The following is a 19,124-nucleotide window of genomic DNA, read 5'->3' on the forward strand; positions in this document are numbered from 1 at the left end:
TAAAAACTACAAAGATATCTGGAAGCCAGTTAACTATATCATCATCGATGCAAAAAACTCGAAGTCTGCGCAAATAGAAGGTGAAACCTTCGCGAAGCATTGCTCATCTCCCCCAACACACTCGGAATTCGCAAGAGAGACTCTTCGGCAAGTGATTGAGCAGGCAACAGAGTTAGGTGTGGGCTACTGTGTGCTTGATTAAGCTTAGCCTGTGAGAGAATTTTTGGCCACAAACTGAGCAGGAATAAAGTTTCTCGCCAGTGTGGACTGTTGAGTGACTTTTTAAGGTTCCCTTGTGAGAGAATTTTTGGCCACAAACTGACCAGGAATAAAGTTTCTCGCCAGTGTGGACTCGAGTGGCTTTTTAAGGCTTCCTTCACTGAAAATCTTTGGCCACAGAGCATGAAAAAGGTTTCTCGCCAGTGTGGATTCTTGTGTGTCTTTTTAAGGTTCCCTTATGAGAGAATTTTTGGAGACAAACTGAGCATGAAAAAGGTTTCTCACCAGTGTGGATTCTTGTGTGAATCTTTAAATGTCCACTCTGACTGAATTTTTGGCCACAACCTGAGCATGAAAAAGGTTTCTCGCCAGTGTGGATTCTTGTGTGTCTTTTTAAGCTTGTCTTATCAGAGAATTTTTGGCCACAAACTGAGCATGAGAAATGTTTCTCACCAGTGTGGATTCTTGTGTGAATGTTTAAATGTCCACTCTGACTGAATTTTTGGCCACAAACTGAGCATGAAAAAGGTTTCTCGCCAGTGTGGATTCTTGTGTGTCTTTTTAAGCTTGTCTTATCAGAGAATTTTTGGCCACAAACTGAGCATGAAAAAGGTTTCTCACCAATGTGGATTCTTGTGTGACTTTTTAAGTTTGCCTTTTGACTGAATTTCTGTCCAAAAACTGAGCATGAAAAATGTTTCTCGTCAGTGTGGATTCTTGTATGAAATGTTAGACTTCCCTTCTGAGAGAATTTTTGGCCACAAACTGAACATGAAAAAGGTTTCTCGCCAGTGTGGTTTCTTGTGTGCCTATTTAAGTTTCCCTTTTGACTGAATTTCTGTCCACAAACTGAGCATGAAAAAGGTTTCTCGCCAGTGTGGTTTCTTGTGTGTCTTTTTAAGGTTCCCTTATGAGAGAATTTTTGGAGACAAACTGAGCATGAAAAAGGTTCCTCACCAGTGTGGATTCTTGTGTGACTTTTTAAGTTATCCTTTCGACTGAAGTTCTGTCCACAAACTGAGCATGAAAAATGTTTCTCACCAGTGTGGATTCTTGTGTGAATGTTTAAATGTCCACTCTGACTGAATTTTTGGCCACAAACTGAGCATGAAAAAGGTTTCTCGCCAGTGTGGATTCTTGTGTGTCTTTTTAAGCTTGTCTTATCAGAGAATTTTTGGCCACAAACTGAGCATGAAAAATGTTTCTCACCAGTGTGGATTCTTGTGTGAATGTTTAAATGTCCACTCTGACTGAATTTTTGGCCACAAACTGAGCATGAAAAAGGTTTCTCGCCAGTGTGGATTCTTGTGTGTCTTTTTAAGCTTGTCTTATCAGAGAATTTTTGGCCACAAACTGAGCATGAAAAAGGTTTCTCACCAATGTGGATTCTTGTGTGCCTATTTAAGTTTCCCTTTTGACTGAATTTCTGTCCACAAACTGAGCATGAAAAAGGTTTCTCGCCAGTGTGGATTCTTGTGTGTCTTTTTAAGCTTGTCTTATCAGAGAATTTTTGGCCACAAAGTGAGCATGAAAAGGGTTTCTCGCCAGTGTGGATTCTTGTGTGACTTTTTAACTTTCCCTTATAAGTGAATTTTTGGCCACAAACTGAGCAGGAAAGGTTTTTCTCTCTTGTGTGCATTTTCATGTGTTGTTTCAAAACACTGTTATGAGCACAACATTTCGCACACTGAGAACATTGCCTGTGTTTGTTGTGAAACTCATCACCAGCAGCAGGAACATTTAATCTATCTAATGTTGGAGCTGCTTGTGATCCTCCACAGTGACCTCCATCACCTTCTCTGGTCATTGGTTGACTTGAGCTGCAGCTTGGAAGCTCCACCCCTTTGCTCACCTCCTGTTGACCCTCATCTAAACTCTTCACAGGAACACCAGTCAATGCTATCTTGCAGGTATCCTCCTCCTCCTCCTCTTTAATGTCGCAGGACTCCTCGGCCTCCTCTTTACTACAAGGCCGCTCCGGCTCCTCCTCCTCTTTTATGGTGCAAAGAAACTTTTGCTCCATTTGTTCATTGAAGTGATGGACCTCTTTGCCCACATCTTCCTCTTTAATGCGAGTGCGCTCTGGCTCTAGCTGCTTCGGACAAATAGCTTCACTGATGTCTGCAAAACAAGACAAACCCATATGAAAAGTTACAGTTGAAGAGAAACTGGTCAAACCTATACAAATACTTTTTAATAAAATTCTGCTAAAAATAAACACTGGGAGAGGATTTGTAATAGAAACTAGATGTGTACTAACCTGCTCTGGGCAATACAACATAAGGCTGCAGCCAAAGATGTTCCTGTTGTCGACAACTACGGTCCTTTTCCTCCACGTACTTTGTTGTGGTCCTTGCAGACATTTTTACACTGCAATCACAACACTTGTTCAACGATGTTTGGCTAACAAAGGTGCCTTTTGGGCAGCGGCAAGAGAGTTATTTGTCAAAGTAATTGAATATTAACACCAGTGTGGATCACACACTGTATTTTTGCAATAGTATTTTGTGTTGTACTAGATCAGGGGTGTCAAACTCATTTCACATTGTGGGCCACACATGGCCTCGGTAGAGGTCAAGTGGGCCGGACGGTAAGATTATACTATAGTCTGCAAAAATAACCAAAATATCATGTTTTTCCTTTTTTTGGTGTAAAGAAGCACAAGAACAGGAGGAAAATGTTGAAATTTAACGAACATTCCTTTTACTAATCATTTCATGAAACACCTCAGATTTCCTTAGCCAAATGTCTAAAATGTCTTTGGCTGTGTTGGTGTCCATCATTGGCACCAACTCACGAAACTCGAGAGTAACAGTCAATGTCTCTTCAACTCCACAAATAAATAAGGTCAGTTGTGCGACATCTGTGATGTCAGCGCTCTCGTCAGTTGCAACGGAAAATGCAATATATGACTTGACTCTGTTTCAATTGGCTGTTAACTGTGTTTTTTATGCATTTTTTCACTTTTAAATTATCCTGCAGGCCTGATTAAAGGCAGGCCTGATCAAATCTCCGTTCCGCAGGCCGTACGTTTGACACCACTATCTAGCAGCTACATAGTTTGGCAAGAAAGTAAACTTAGCAAAAAGACAGTCTGTTAGAGTGGTGCTCACTCTAACTTATTTTGCAAGAACCACACGGGAGACAGTATGTCCTTTGAAACACTTGCAAGTGGCGAGTCATTCGTCGCTGCGCATACAGTGATGATCAAATGAGGTCTGACTCAGGCTTCTTGCAAGAGCATTTTTATTGAGATAAAAAGGGTGGGGGTGAAACCCCTGGCCTCTGATCAAATCATAGCAGGGGGTGTTTTACGATGTTGTGTAAACAGAACGACTTTGATTGCGTCCTCTGCAGCTGATCAATGAGTTCAAAGGCTCTTAGCACTTTGTTCTACTACTTTGTTAAAAAAGGACATGTTTGATTAATTATTACGTTACATTACAACATAAGCACAGGATGAAACCAATCTATCAACCCTAACTCGGTCTAGTTGCATTGTTCCACAAAGCCTAAGTACCTAGGAATTCCTAGCAAAATGAAACTAGGAGGCATAAATCATGCCCAAATCGTTGAATGTGAAGGGAGAGCAACACCTACGTATGTGTGCATATTAGGTTAGACAAACTGATACAGTTTTTCATGTTCATATGTGTGTAAATTCTCATTATCGTATATATCATATGTGTAAGAACAGCCTTTTGCTTTGTTGTTTCATCAGTTATAGTACCACGTGTACTGACCTCCATTGAACAACCCAAAATCTTGCCAATTACGAACCAACCGTAACTCTGCATCTTTGTTTGTTCAACAACGGACCTCTCAAATAACACGCAACAGATGTCAACTTCAACTTTATTTTGTTTATAACGTGAACTTAAACCGACCCAATACACGAAATAACAGATCGGACCTGTTTTAGCAAACGTAATTACGCGTTACGATCTGGTGGCATTGAGATTTCAAATCGGAAGCATGCCTGCCTGCAAGCATCACTGCTGAGACTCGACTTTGAGTTTTTCCACAATACAGTATTACTCTTGGTACAGGCAAGAACCAGCATGTGATGATGGCTCATTTGAGATCTAACATTCGTCGAGGACAATCAAGGCAGATATAAAGTTAGCACTGTTCTTAAGTATCATGCTAATGAAAGCGGCCCGCACTTCGGTACTGCAACCAAGCAGTACAACAAATAACGTTGCAAACATGATAACTTAGGTCCGTTGGCGTAACTTACCTCTTTCGTCGTTGCGGTCGTCGTGTAGCTGATGTTATTGATTCACCACATAAGTTGCGTGTTTATCTGATGCAGCCGAATGGAAAGCGATACGCTTCTGTTTGAGTTTTGAGACCAAGCGCCGTTTTGTTGTCGTCGCTTTACTTTCTGCTACGTAATGATGATCAAAGTCAAAGTCTGCTTTATTGTCAATTTTCACATGCATCAAAGTCAAAGTCTGCTTTATTGTCAATTTCTTCACATGACAAGACACACAAAGAAATCGAAATTACGTTCCCACTATCCCACGGTGACAAGACATAGTACACAATATACATGCAAGTAAACAACACACAAAAATAAAAACAAGAAGGCACAAACAATGACTAAATAAGAGTGATGAATAAATAATAAATAAACAAATAACATAATAAATAAGAGGAGCAAAAATGGAGCAAGTGTGCATACAGCAGACAGTCAGAATATAGCGCAAAAGTACAGGACACTACACAGAAGGGGGGAGAGAGTTCAGGATCCTAACAGCCTGGAGTATGGAGGTGTTGGTGAGTCTGGTGGTGTGGGAGCGCAGGCTCCTGTACCTCTTCCCAGAGGGCAGAATATCAAACAATGAGTGAGCGGGGTGACTCACATCACTCACAATCGTGGTCGCCTTGCAGGTGAGATGGGAGGTGTAAATGTCCTTCAGGAAGGTGAGTGAAGCACCAATAATCTTACCAGCCGTGTTCATGATGCGCTGCAGGGCCTTCATGTTGTATTCAGTGCAGTTACCACCCTAAACAACGATACAACTGGAGAGGACGCTCTCAATGGTGCCACGGTAGAATGTAGTTATGACCGCCGGAGGAGCACTTGCTCCCCTGAGTTTCCGCAGGAAGTACAGGCGGCACTGAGCTTTCTTCGCCAGTGATGCGGTGTTGGTGGACCAGGAGAGATCCTCACTGATGTGCACCCCCAGGAACTTGGTTCTGTTCACTCTCTCCACCACAGCACCGTCGATGGTCAGCGGCAGGTGTTGGGTGTGACCCTTCCGGAAGTCAACAACAATCTCCTTGGTCTTGTTGACGTTCAGCAGGAGGTTGTTGTCCCTGCACCACGTGGTCAGAAGGTCAACCTCCAACCTGTACTGAGTCTCGTCGCCCTTGGTGATGAGACCCACCGGAGTCGTGTTGTCAGCAAATTTCACTATGCGGTTGTCGCTGTAGGTTGCAGTGCAGTCATGCGTCAGCAGGGTGAAGAGCAGCGGACTGAGCACGCAGCCTTGGGGGCCCCCGTGCTCAGCGTGATGCTGGCGGAGATTTTGTCGCCAACACGTACCACCTGAGGCCTCTGACAGAGGGAGTCCAGTAGCCAGTTGTAGAGGCCCAGCTTGTCGAGTTTGCAGATGAGTCGTTGTGGCACAATGGTGTTGAAGGCAGAGCTGAAGTCCACAAACAGCAATCTCACATACGAGTCCCTTCTCTCCAGGTGGGTGAGGGCCGAGTGAAGGGCAGAGCAGATGGCATCCTCAGAGGACCGTTTGGCTCGGTACACAAACTGCAACGGGTCTATGGTGGGGGGGGGGGGGGGGGGGGGGGGGGGGGAATGGATCTGATGTGCTCCATGACAAGCCGCTCAAACCACTTTATGGTTGCCCTGGTTACAGTGGCGTTGCTACACTAAAGGGAGGGGGGATTGTGTCTGTAGCAACGCTGATTAGCAAAAGAATGTACTGTGGTGTGAATTAGCACTTCGTTGTTGGCTCGTGACCCCCCGCAGAGGCCGTCCCCAGCCGTCTTCCCTCACAGTTGGCTGACTCGTCGTCGACTGTGATCAAATACCTTGAAGCACGTTGATTGCCGCTTTGCTGTGGAACAAATGCAACTAGACCTTTGCTAACTTTATCTACTTGGTAAATTAACACATAATAATAATAAGTAACTTGTCCTAAACACTTCAACACACATTAAGCAAACGTGAGGTAACCGGTATGCAGTTCCTTAAACAAACATTGAGTAAATATGGGATAACTTTTATGCAACTACTTCTAACTGTATGTAACCTTTAACAAAGAAAAACAGGTCTGATAAACTACAATCTATGAACCAAACCTATATCTAAATGAAAAGGAATGAAGTTCCTGTGAATCAAACAAAGCCCATGTCACCTATGCAAATAAGCCCTGGTCATTGTTAGTGAAGGCCTCTTACGGGAACCAAAACACACAGACAACATAAGGACAGGAAGGATACAAATGGCTGACAGGGATCAAAAGACATCCCTATCACTAAAAAGGAAGAACCTAGATAAAAGGAAAGATAAACTCGTAAAGGCCAGGCCTCCAGGTCTGGCAGGCCAAAGCTTCACTTAAAATTATTCCAACAGTCATTTTAAAAGTAGCTCGTAAGCTGAAAAAGTTTGAGCACCCCTGGTGTAGAGCGAGAAGAGCAGTGAGGAGAGGACGTACCCCCGGGGGGCGCCAGTATTGGTGGTCCGGGTGTCGAATGTGATGGTCCCCAGCCTTACATGCTGCCTCCTGTTGGTCAGGAAGCTGGTGATCCACTGACAGGTGGAGGCAGGCACCGCAAGCTGGATGAGCTTCTGGTGGAGGATGTCAGGAGCGATGGTGTTGAACGCCGAGTTGCAGTCCACAAACAGGATCCTGGCGTACGTCCCTGGGGTGTCCAGGTGGTGCAGAATGTAGTGCAGCCCCATTGTTAGAAAAATGTATATATATGTTATCATGCGCTCTCTAATCAATGCTTTACCCCAATATTACTGCAATACATGCTTGCTGTTTGGCCTTGCTGTTTCTATGTTGTACAACAGAAGAGAAAGGTCACCGCTGGGCCAGGAGAGAGGTTACGGCTGGGTCAGGCAGGACGCAGCTGACAACTCAGCAAAAAGAGACATCTGCCGAGACAATTCCTACAAACAACACGTCTAACCGCTGTCTCACACTCTCGATGGAACGGCAAGCAAGCATCACATTTCCTGCATGCATCACAGAGACAAAGAGAGAATGCTGATCGCTTAAATTCTTTTGCCTATATTGCCATGTAAGTATGTAACACCTTGTGATTTATTTTTGCTTACGAGGCAAAGCCCACATGCTTTCCCCCTCCCTTAGGGGCTTGTGTCTCACATTGTGGGGAGGACAAATCCTAATAAAAAGAGCAGGAGTGCATACAGATATTTAGTGTAGTGAAATTGTTGTAAGCTATCTGTACTGCACTCCTCGCGAGCATAGAATTAATATTCTGTCTCACTTGTGATTTTGTCTGCTGATACTTTTCTCTTAACAGTTATTCAGTCAGCGAAATAAACCTGACACCCATGTTGACTGCATCGTCCACCGACCTGTTTGCCCGGTAGGCAAACTGCAGGGGGTCGAGCAGGGGGCCCGTGATGACCTTCAGTTTGTTCGGTACTAACCTCTCGAAGGATTTCATGACCAACAGATGTCTGGGCGACAGGTCTATAGTCATTCAAACCTGTGATGGCTGGCTTCTTGGCCACCGGTATGATGATGGAGCTCTTGAAGCACGAGGGCACCTCACACAGCTCCAGGGAAAGGTTGAAGATCCGTGCAAAGGTGGGTGGCAGCTGTTCCGCACAGACTTTCAGGCTTGAGGGTGTCACGCCGTCTGGGCCTGGTGCCTTCCTGACCTTTTGTCTCCGGAACATCAGACACACCTCCTCCTCGCGAGGAGTGCAGGCGCGGCTTCTTTAAGAAAGAGAGTAGGTGATAACGATAGTGGAGGTTTGGACAGGGTTAATGATTCACATGCTTTCATATTTTGTCATTCAGCATTTTTACACAAATTGCTTCATTTAATTTCACTGCAAAATGAGAAGAATTGGCCTCACTTTTGTAGGAGAGTCTAAATCATTGTACAGCTCAGCTTTCTATTTCTCCCTATAGTTGTCTCTTCGCTTCAGATATGGCGTGTCAGGCCCCTTTTTGATTGGTTAGCTTTTTCCCGTGCAGAGAGCAGGGCTGAATCACCACACAAGGACAAGAAAAAAAAGAAAAGTCTTGCATGACTTGAGCTGCAGCTTGGAGGCTCCACCCCTTTGCTCAACTCATGTTGACCCTCATCTAAACTCTTCACAGGAACACCAGTCAATGGTATCTTGCAGGTATCATCCTCCTCCTCCTCCTCCTCCATTTGTGGTGAATGTTTTTCTTACAAAAAGAGTTTGAAGGCCCACATGCGGAAACACACAGGAGATAAACATTTCACCTTGTCTGTTTGCTGCAAAAGCTCCACTCAAAAACAGTACATGCTCAAACATGCAACAAGACAGGAGAAAAACACTACGCTTGTACAATTTGCAGGAAAAGTTTGACCTTTAATCAGCATTTGAAACCGCTTACGTGGACGCACACTGGAAAAAAACGTTCAGTTGCTCTGAATGTGGCAAAAGCCTCACTCAAAAATAATTTATAGTCAGACATGAGGAAGCACACTGGGGGAAAACCTTTCATTTGCTCAATTTGCAGTAAAAGTGGGACTTCCAAGCACAGTTTGATTGCACTCATGTGAGGGCACATAGAGGAGAAACCCTTCACTTGTTCCCTTTTGTCAAAAGATACACAAGCAAGATAAATATGAACATCCACTCAAGAAAAGAGGAGAGAAACCCTTCAGCTGCTCAGAGTGTGGTAAATGAATGCACACATGCAGACACACAAGAAGGAATAAATAATATATTGCGCTACTTATTACATATTATTTGGATAACTGCACTTTCCTGGAGAATTTATTTTCCAGACTTCTTTTCATCTTTTACTGTAATTATGTTGAGAATTTTCTTTCTTTCTTTTACTGTACTTGGAGAATTTATTTTTCAGACTCTTTTTTCATCTATTATTGTACCATAAGAATTTATTTTTCAGACTTCTATTCATATTTTACTTCTCTAATCGATGTATTTTGTATTCCTTACTTTTGTCAAATCAGCACTCAAAAAACAGTTGGCTCAAAAATAACCCTAATTGGGCCACATAGGAACCGACCCAAGTGTTGGTGTTGGGTCTAAATACGATTAGACATTAAATCACTCGCTGGAATGAAGAGGAGAAGACAACCAGAACAGGTTTACTCGCGAGGAGAACGATAGAGAAAGCAATCTCAGTTACAACCTCCATCAGTTCTGAGTCCTTTCTCCACGTGCCCCTCTTTTTAATGTTATGGTTGCCCTGGTTACAGAGGCGTTGCTACACTAAAGGGAGGGGGGATTGTGTCTGTAGCAACGCTGATGGAGAAAGATGTCCTGCGTGCGACTCAACAGCTTTGTGTGTAAGATGCCCACGGCGCGTTATCCAATCAAAGTGCGTCTTGCATCTGGAGTGGCAGCCTGCCGTGATGGCGTCCGGGTGTGGAATGACTCTCAGTGAGTCTTGCATCTGGAGTGGCAGCCTGCCGTGATGGTGTCCGGGTGTGGAATGACTCTCGATGAGTCCAAGTTGCTGGTGGTCTCAGTACAAATATTCTGATTTGATTATTTAAAGTTCTATTGACCATGAATCATGTTATTGACCATGCATTTATATTATTCTGTTTAATTTATCATGCATTCAAAGTTATTCACATGCATTATTCTTTGGTTTGATTTACCATGCGTTATTATTCTGTTTAATTTACCATGTGTTATTATTATTATTCCGATTAATTTACCATACGTTCTTTTCATTCTTTCACTATTATTGCTATTATGATTAATTGACCATGCGTTATTCTTCAGATGAATTTATTATGCATACCCTGTTGTGAAAAATACATAAAAACAATAAAAATTTAAAAGACAATTCCCGTTCATACCTCATTCTTATTTTCCCATCCATCTTCTATCACTTAAATCTGGGGGCAGCACCTTTAGGACGGGCGCCCATCCTCCTCCCCTTTTGTCCAGCTCATCCCGGGGAATCGATCCCAAGGCGTTCGCAGGCCAACCGAGAGACATAGGGTGTACCCATTTTGGCCGCTTGTAGCATCACCCATCTCGCGGTCTATCCTGCCCTTGCTCGTGAACAAGACCGCAAGATGCTTGAACTCTACTCGCCTACTGCCCGATGACAGCTGGGATAGGCTCCGACAACAACAACAAAGATTGTTAGCTGTAGATCTCTCGAGATTTTTGAGAGGGGGGGATTATTAGTGGCCCAAGGGGCCCATACCCTCCCCCGCCATGCCATTCCATTGTTCACCATGCGGTGTCATGACATAGATATCCAATAACTACTCGCTATGCTGTATTGATTGAATTGAAGATGCTATTGTCATTGTGGTGTACCTAATGAGCTCGTTATATGACTGGCTGGCTAAATAAAGAAAGAAAGAAAGAAAGAAAGATGTCCGCGATGCCTGTGCGGACAAGCGGTAGGGACGGACGGATGGTATAATTCTCATTCATTTGATTTTCTGATGTGTTCTTGTTCTGCCCTCTTTGGTTCGTGTTGAAACGTCATTTTCTATTTAATGGTTAAGCCCGCCCTCCTGTGGATGCTTGGTGTAAGTGTTTTACTCAGCACGAGACGATTGTATGTTCATTTTATTTACGTGTCGAAGTGACGTTAGCCAACATGCTACAAGCTAACGATCGTTTCACGCGGTGTTTTCTTTCTTTTGTATTTCAGTTTTACGATGGTCTTAAGAGGGCAATGGTTTGAGGCCATTCGTCAATAAATCGGCATGTAAGACAACCAAGTCTGATGATTCGCTGATGGAAAAGTCGCTTCGGAGTGAGGACAGCACATTCTGTTTGATTTAACGTGTCATATGACGATAACGCTACCATGCATTCTTCTGTTTTATTTCCCATGCATCAAGTAAGTTTGCACTTGAATTAGGGGGACATTTATTTTCTGGTGCAATAAAAACCGTCAAAACAAAAATCCCACCCAAAAAGTCTGCACGCACTCAACATCTCGCAAAATCTTCGCAGCAGATTCAAAATCTAGATGTTGTATTCGAAGCACTCGGAGCAATGTAAGCAACATATCCAAATGATGAGGAGTAAATCTTTGTCAAAATGGGTAAATGAAGCATTCCTTTTTTCAGTCCACGTAAGCAGGAAATTGAGGAGTCTAGGCTCAATGTAAGAGTCGAAACGTGAAGGTAAGGATTCCTTTTAAATGCGCAACATTTCATTTGTGAAAATAAAGTAATGAATTTAAAGTTTTTCTTTGACTAGTGAACTAACCTTTATTTTGGAGAGCCAGAGCAGCCGCTGTGGGCTTGACACTTGTTTCCTTCTCAGAGAAACGCTCACTTGTGTCTTCTGTGTCGAAGTGACCAGCAGAAGTGAACGCGATGGAAAAAAGCAGACGACAAAGTCGACTTGGTATGAAAAAATTACTTTTTTAAAAAAAATCTATTTATCCATTTTATGTTGTGACCGATCCTGTCACGGGCCATTCTTACGCATTTTTCAACAATGCCCATTAATCCTAGTTTCTCGGCGAACGGCTCTGCGGCAATTTAAGCAAATACATCTTTGTCTTCTTATTTTTCCTCTCCGTCTTCCTCCAGGTGTTGCTGCCACTCTGAAGGGAACATCTGACGAGAACCTTCCAACAGGTTACTAACCTTTTTTCTTTTATTTTCCACATTGCACGCATGACCCCAGCTGGAGACATGTCATGTGAGCCCATTTCAAGTAGATTACACATTTACCCTCGGAAGTCACCCATTAATCTTAAAGTGTGTATCAAAGTGCAGCTACAACAGGCAAATGCATGTTTTCATATGATTAACTTGTTGTTGTTTGTTTTCTAGCACAATTGAACAATGAAACAAAATACAGCCTGTTTTGTTTTGTGGTGTTTAGTGACTAAAACGGGCGGCTCGGTGGCGCACTGGCCAGCACGTCCGCCTCACAGTTAGGAGGGTGCGGGTTCGATTCAACCTCCAGCCCTCCCTGTGTAGAGTTTGCATGTTCTCCCCGTGTCCGCGTGGGTTTTCTCTGGGCACTCCGGTTTTCTCCCACATTCCAAAAACATGCTGATTGAGCACTCCAAATTGTCCGTAGGTGTGAGTGCGGATGGTTGTTTGTCTCTGTTTGCCCTGCGATTGGCTGGCAACCAGTTCAGGGTGTCCCCCGCCAAGTGCCCGATGACTGCTAGGATAGGCTCCAGTACGCCCGCGATCCCGTATGGGCAAAGCGGTACAGAAGATGGATGGATGGATGGATGGATGGATGGATGGATGGATGGATGGATGGATGGATGGATGGATGGATGGATACTAAAACCGACTGATGTCGTTCGAAGGCATGCAGGGAGATTTGGATGATGATCCCTGACTTTTGTGCACTTTCAGCTCTGCCCGTGCGCCTGGATGCGGTCACGGGTCACGAGCGTCTTCCTGCACACGAGGAGTCGCAGGAAATGCTGCGAGGGAAACTGCGCACTCAGCAGGCTGACAGCACTGAGCTCACTCTCATTGAGGTACGTCACAAAAACACACTCGGAAGGTCATTCGGGGGAAATCAGCAAGCAGCAAAAACTGTGTCAAATAGGAATGGTCTGCTCACCTCGTTGCCATTGACAGTGAAGACCAAGTGATTTTTGTCACTTTCCAAACATTCGAGCAAGTGTGGATGTTCGCAACCCACTACACACTTGGTACGTTGGCAATATTGGTGCTGTTCTCCCCCAAAAATGTTTCGTGCGCTTCTCATATCGTGTTTGTCATAGGCCGGCTTGGTCATTGCATGGAGCTTTTGTTGTTTGACAAGGAGTTGTGGCTCCTCTCCTTGGAAAACCATCTTGGAATCAAAGTTTCCGTTCCGAAGGACACTCTTCATGTTCTCTACACGTGCGTCCTCATGGAAGAAGGTACAAAGTGGGTGGTAGTCATGAACAAACACACAACAACAAAACAATACAGTCGTCTAAAATGACATCCAAAACATGACTTCAAGTCAAAGTGAAGTGGATACATTTGTTATACATATTTATCTGCAAATCCTGACACATGGTGACTCGAGTCAGGTGACACGAATCCCTTCGAGTGTCACTTGATCGCAAATAGCGAGTTGTGATGATCTGTGTCGTCAGCGTCAGTGTTTGCTCGCTGCACCGCCAGTCGGATGTTTGATAGTTGCACCTCCGGACCCGACCTGTACCTGGAGCAGGGAGACGTCGCGCTCTTTGAGCCTCCCTTCCGGAACTCGGGCTGGACAGTTCTTTGCTTGTCCGACGGCTCCCGAGGCACCGGGGCCAAACCTGCGCTGGAGCCTGTGATACCTTTTCATCAGTGAGTTAAAACAGCAGGCACATAGAATGCAGTGTAGCTCTGTTTAGCGCAGCTTTACTGGGTTCCAGATGAGGTTCTCCTGCCGATAGGTGGGGGCGGAGAAAAATCACAACAGTAACCTGTAAAAATCTTTGGAAGTCATTCTCGTTGAAGTTGACTGTAAAACCGGCACCGAAAATGAAAGCCGTAGCGCACGCGACGATGGTGATAAAAGTGGCCGTTGGCATTCATGTGATGTTTCCGCAGGTGGTTTCTCAAGTCTTGTCCAGAGAACATTTTGGTGGGTGATGGCAAACCGGCCCGTGACTTCCCCATGCTCTTCGGTGAGGTGGCAGTTTGGATTATTGCGATTTATCTCCACTTCTCACCCTACACACATTCAATGGTGTCTTGAGAGATGAGTGACTCTAAGTTTTTTTGAGACATGAAATCGTTTTAGACTTGCTCGAGTGCAGACTTGAAATGCAAGCGCCGTGTCATAGCAGTTGGCTCAAACTCGACACTTTTGCCGACCATCATCACCACTGAAAAATAATGGCGAGTATTGAGGTTTTCAATAGCAGTCCCAGTTGAAGTATACTATAAAAGTGAGCAGAAAATCTGCAGAATTAGCCAATGTATTCAAAGCCACCACATAGATCATTGGGACAAAAGAAAGAAAAGATGACGACTACCCTTCGCGCCAGTGGTTCTTAACCTTTTTCCTTGTTCGCACCCCATTCAATTCACCAACCAGTTCACAATGTTCAACCCAGCGTGGGACTGCGCGTCTTGGACTCGGTCTTGGCAGCTCTGCCGGAGTGCTGCGCCACGCCGCTGGAAGGCCTTTGGATTTTGGTTCCTGCTTTTGACCAAAACCGGAGGACTCGAGTGACGTGACGCGAGGTCCCTGGATTTTGGTTCCTGCTTTTGACCAAAACCCGAGGACTCGAGTCACGTGACACGAGGTCTCTGTATTTTGGTTCCTGCTTTTGACCAAAACCCGACGACTCGAGTCACGTGACACGAGGTCCCTGGATTTTGGTTCCTGCTTTTGACCAAAACCCGACGACTCGAGTCACGTGACACGAGGTCCCTGGATTTTGGTGACTGCTTTTGACCAAAACCCGACGACTCGAGTCACGTGACACGAGGTCCCTGGATTTTGGTGACTGCTTTTGACCAAAACCCGACAACTCGAATCACGTGACACAAGGTCTCTGGATTTTCGTTACTGCTTTTGACCAAAACCCGAGGACTCGAGTCACGTGACTCGACTCCAGCCAGCCTCGAGTTTCCGAGTCACGTATGAAAGTTGGCCCACATGTCTTGAGTGTTAACTTTTTGATTGGCGTCCAGGGTTGGTGCTCAACATGCGCGGCGTGGCTCTCCGTTGTATGGGTGACCTTCGCAGGGCGGCAGAGAGCCACCACGCCGCCGTGGCCATCTGCCAGGAGAACAAAGACGTGCCCAACCGAGCGATAGCGCTTGCCAACCTCGGTAACTTATCTGCTTATTAGCGTGCCTCCGATGATGACTTGAGTGGAATTGCAGTAAACGACGTGGCAATGGCTTCTCCTCACAAAGGCCTGCTGTGTCTCAAGGCCGGAGCTAAAGGAGTCGCACGGAAGCACCTGATGGAGTCCGTGCGGCTCTTTTCCTCGCTGGACGGAGGGCACGAGACGACCTTTGTCGCCGTGCTCCTGCGCCTGGGTCAACACTGGGTGAACGAGCGGCGGATGCATTTTGGGAAAGGATGCTACGAGTGGGCTTTGCTGCTGGCCATCAAAGCCAACCTCCCAGACTGTAAGTTGCTAAAAAGAGGACCTTCTCATAGCCAAAACGAGACATGAATTCAGACGACGACAACATCAAATCATCCCAATGTTAATATTTGCCAGGCCAGCTGATGGCGGTAAGACGTCTGTGCCACTTTTATGAGTGGGAAAGTCCGGACAGGGCCCGGCGCGTCATCTACAGCCAGTACCAGGTCCGACTGCTTCAAGGGACACCCGACCGAGAACGGGAGGGTGACACATTGGAAGCCATCAGCCAGCTCTTCCTCTCGCTGGCCACGCAGAGGTTCCCCACCCGGTTCGACCGCTTGACGTTCCTGTGTGGAATTCTCCCAAACGTGAGCTCCCACATCATCACGTAGGGCCTATCGCGCGGCTCTCGACCACACCAAGAGCAGTCTGGCTATTTTCATCGACCTGGGCCTGAGTGAGAAGGAAGCGTACGGATGGCTTCAAGCTGGCAAGATCTACCACCTCCTCGGCCAGGCGGAACTGGTGGAACTTTACGTACAGGTGTGGAGTACAGCTGCCAGCTGGCCCACGACATCACCAGCGTTTTTCTGTCCTCTGATTTGTTGGTCAGACCCAAATGCAGATAGGCACTAATTGGCATTTTGGGTCAAATTAGATGAATTTTGTTGAATTTATTTTTGTCTTGTCGAGCTGTGAAGATTGATTCCGAATTGCACTGTGGATGAGTGAAATTCCCCCGCACACATTTTTTGTCTCATGTGGTGGGCAGGTCGCACTGAATGTGGCTCTGAGCACAGGAGACAACAAGTTCATCTTGAAGATGCAGGAAGCTGCTGGAGATATCTTCTTCAACAGTCGCCATGATCAAGACAAGGCTATCATCTACTACAGGGTACGTGCCCCCAAAACAATGTTTGGACTCTCTCTCTCTCTCTCTCTCTCTCTCTCTCTCTCTCTCTCTCTCTCTCTCTCTCTCTCTCTCTCTCTCTCTCTCGCTCTCTCTCTCGCTCTCTCTCTCGCTCTCTCTCTCGCTCTCTCTCTCGCTCTCTCTCTCGCTCTCTCTCTCTCTCTCTCTCTCTCTCTCTCTCTCTCTCTTTCTCCCGGCTCGCTCTCTCTCTTTTCTCCCGGCCAAGTCAAGTCAAGTTTATTTGTATAGCCCTAAATCACAAAGAGTCTCAAAGGGCTTCACACAGCCAAAAAATGACAATTATTCTCAAAGCAACCCCTGATCTTAAGCTCCCAAAAGGGCAAGGAAAAACTCAAAAACCCCTAACAGGGGAATAGGAGAAACCTTGAGAAGGGACCACAGATGGAAGGATCCCCCTTTCAGGATCACCTGGCTCGCTCTTATTGCTACATGAGTCATTGGTCCTCAAGTTAGGCAGGAATACCCTTGCAAAAATTGAACTGCGATATTGCCAGGGAAGACTGGGATACGTGCTACGAAATGGCGTTAAAGCACCATTTTGTTGTATCACTGTGCAACCTCTCGATTAACTGTGGTTCCGTGGCACCAAGGTAGTGTAAAGTCATCTTTCTATTACTTTGGCCTGAGCACAAAAACAGAACTTGCGAGTTTTGGACAGACAGATAATGGATTGATTGAATTTGGTAGCTTTGCTCATTCGTTGTGCTCCCTGCCTGCCCTTGACGCAGGATGGCGCTCTTCCCATGGCGGACAGGTGCGGCGCCGTTTCGAGCAGGCTGAGGCTGTGCAACAAGCTGGCAGAAGTCATGTTCCAACTACAACTATACGGAGAAGCCTTGGAATTTGCTCACAGCGCTCTGGAGATCAGCGTCAAGCTAGGTAGGAACCAGAGATGGTACCAAGTCACACATGTGCAAGTCTCAAGTGAGTCTCAAGTCTTACTTAACCTTCAAGTCTCAAGTAAGTCCCAAGTCATTTTTTTCTTGGGCAAGTCAAGTCAAGTCCAAGTCCTTAAATAGGTTAAGTCCAAGTCAAGTCACCTTATTATTGCAATTTTACCCACAGAATCTGATCTTAGTAACGTGAAAAGACAAGATATAAGTAACTTTAAGTAACCATCATTGTCCAATGTGTCGAACCTGTTTAAAACATGTGACAATAATTTGGATTTGCACTGTAATTACTGATACTCAGTAAAATACACCATGGAATCAAACAAAGAAGACATTACCTCATACAATGATTGACAGCTCAATCCAAACAAATGAACGTCTGCCGACAGTGTCCGACACATTTGAGTTGCAAATATGAAAAAATAATCTGAAAAAAATCTGAAGGAAGAAACACATTAAAGAGCATTAGAAACTTTTCATGTTTCATCTGTAACATCTGGTTGATGTTACAGATGAAACCCGAGCGCTATAAACTTCAAACGGACAAAGTTTGAAGTTGTCGTCTGGCTGTCTGAAATGTCTCTGTTGCATATCTTGCACTGTGCCGTCCGTCTTTTGCCGTCATAAAGGTAATTCCGATAGCCGAAGGCACCGCTCCCGCTGACATGTTTGTGCATGTCTGATATAAAGGGGCGTGATTCTCCAATAAACACGTTAGGTAGGTAGAGAGGGCACGACTGATTGATTGACAGGGTAGCGATCCAATCATGACAACGCCATTCTCAGCCTGCGCTCCTACCGTGTTATCGATATTACTTTTTTAAATGTATTATTAATTTCATATTCAAACTGAAAACATAAACTAAATAACACTCAAGTCATCGTGTCTCAAGTCAAGTCAAGTCCCGAGTCTTTAACTCCCAAGTCGAGTCTCATGGTTTTTTTTTTATTTTTGTCAAGTCAAGTCACAAGTCATCAAAACAGCGACTCGAGTCGACTCGAGTCCGAGTCGCAGTGACTCGAGTCGACTCGAGTCCAAGTCACAGTGACTCGAGTCCCCATCTCTGGTAGGCACTACCTGCACGTCTTGCTTATGGCAGCCCACATGGCACTGGTCCAAGTCCTAGTGCATTTTCATTTGCGCAAGGAAAGGGTCTGATGTTAGATTTGCCTTTCGTGGCGACCGGCCACGCTCCGTGCAGGTGAGGTCCTGAACGAGCGAGTGGCCTACCATCGTCTGGCCTCCTTGTACCACCGTTTAGGTCAGTGCGAACTGGCTGAACACTACTACCTGAAGACTCTGAGCCTCTGCCCGGCCCCTCTGCAGTTTGACGAGGAAGCCCTCTACTACGCCAGGGTATACCGGACCTTGGGGGACATCCTTTTCTACGATCTGAAGGTACTGGATTTTTGGACTCAAAGTGTGATTGTTTGGCCAGGCAGCGGGGCAAGCAAAGAATGAAGTCGGCAAATATTTGCCACATTGCCTACAAATGAAAATATGACCAACAAGGGACCCTCACCCAAAGAAATGGGTATACTCGACGTAACGTCAAAAAGAAGGCATTTGATCGACTTTTTTTGGTCAGAGTTAGTTTTTGTTTTCTCCAGGACCCTTTTGACGCAGTGGGCTACTACCATTTTGCCCTGGCCGCAGCCATGGATGTGGGCAACAAGAAGTGGCAGCTGGTGCTGTGCACCCGCCTGGCCACCCTCTACCACAACTTCCTCATGGACCGCCAGCTCTCGCTTTCTTTTTACAAGCGATCCCGAGGCCTCGCCGCGGAGCTCAACGTGAGGAGGATGAACACGGCCGCGGACCGCGCCAACGTTCCAGTTTACTAGGTGCCGCCG

General features: G+C 45.5%; 2 protein-coding genes and 2 long non-coding RNA genes across 9 annotated transcripts; 2 read left to right on the forward strand and 2 right to left on the reverse strand.

Moving 5' to 3' along the window:
- Positions 1-169: 169 nt before the first annotated feature.
- On the reverse strand, positions 170-4,619 carry LOC148398283 (uncharacterized). The gene is made up of 3 exons (XM_088377213.1): positions 4,460-4,619; positions 2,480-2,589; positions 170-2,340 (listed from the first exon to the last, which is right to left on the reverse strand). The coding sequence occupies exons 2-3, from the start codon at positions 2,580-2,582 to the stop codon at positions 377-379; spliced, it is 2,067 nt and encodes a 688-aa protein (XP_088233339.1). The 5' UTR covers positions 2,583-2,589; positions 4,460-4,619; the 3' UTR covers positions 170-376.
- Positions 3,961-7,691, forward strand: LOC148398284 (uncharacterized). Of its 2 annotated transcripts, none has more exons than XR_015858778.1 (2): positions 3,961-4,340; positions 6,983-7,691. It is a non-coding gene; the product is annotated as an uncharacterized LOC148398284 (long non-coding RNA). The 2 variants fall into 2 exon arrangements; XR_015858777.1 differs by lacking the exon at positions 3,961-4,340 and adding an exon at positions 4,403-5,148.
- Positions 6,028-11,799, reverse strand: LOC148398285 (uncharacterized). Its single transcript, XR_015858776.1, has 3 exons — positions 8,306-11,799; positions 6,903-8,162; positions 6,028-6,302 (listed from the first exon to the last, which is right to left on the reverse strand). It is a non-coding gene; the product is annotated as an uncharacterized LOC148398285 (long non-coding RNA).
- Positions 10,912-19,027, forward strand: LOC148398286 (SH3 domain and tetratricopeptide repeat-containing protein 1-like). 5 transcript variants are annotated; one of them, XM_088377217.1, is made up of 18 exons: positions 10,925-11,430; positions 11,503-11,559; positions 11,702-11,785; positions 11,974-12,021; positions 12,763-12,890; positions 12,962-13,067; positions 13,140-13,280; positions 13,503-13,701; positions 13,948-14,024; positions 15,040-15,180; positions 15,268-15,486; positions 15,582-15,762; positions 15,839-15,989; positions 16,219-16,341; positions 17,106-17,256; positions 18,473-18,627; positions 18,710-18,805; positions 18,882-19,019. In XM_088377217.1, the coding sequence occupies exons 3-17, from the start codon at positions 11,755-11,757 to the stop codon at positions 18,773-18,775; spliced, it is 1,917 nt and encodes a 638-aa protein (XP_088233343.1). In that variant the 5' UTR covers positions 10,925-11,430; positions 11,503-11,559; positions 11,702-11,754; the 3' UTR covers positions 18,776-18,805; positions 18,882-19,019. The 5 variants fall into 5 exon arrangements, 4 of the variants coding, with proteins under 4 accessions (XP_088233344.1, XP_088233343.1, XP_088233342.1 ...); XM_088377216.1 differs by having other exon boundaries at positions 18,710-19,027; XR_015858770.1 differs by having other exon boundaries at positions 10,926-11,430; positions 18,473-18,805.
- The last annotated feature ends 97 nt before the right edge of the window (positions 19,028-19,124 follow it).

This window comes from Syngnathus floridae, chromosome 5 (genome assembly GCF_059516105.1).
Source record: "Syngnathus floridae isolate MCC-2025c chromosome 5, RoL_Sflo_1.0, whole genome shotgun sequence".
NCBI lineage: Eukaryota > Metazoa > Chordata > Actinopteri > Syngnathiformes > Syngnathidae > Syngnathus > Syngnathus floridae.

Coding starts and splice junctions, on each gene's coding strand:
- LOC148398283 (XM_088377213.1), bottom strand. CDS start 2,582: ATGTCTGCAAGGACCACAACAAAGTACGTGGAGGAAAAGGACCGTAGT. Junction 2,341..2,479: donor TGTTGTATTGCCCAGAGCAG/GTTAGTACACAT, acceptor CTTGTTTTGCAG/ACATCAGTGAAGCTATTTGT.
- LOC148398286 (XM_088377215.1), top strand. CDS start 11,755: ATGGAAAAAAGCAGACGACAAAGTCGACTTG. Junction 12,022..12,762: donor TGACGAGAACCTTCCAACAG/GTTACTAACCTT, acceptor GTGCACTTTCAG/CTCTGCCCGTGCGCCTGGAT. Junction 13,702..13,947: donor CCTGTGATACCTTTTCATCA/GTGAGTTAAAAC, acceptor ATGTTTCCGCAG/GTGGTTTCTCAAGTCTTGTC.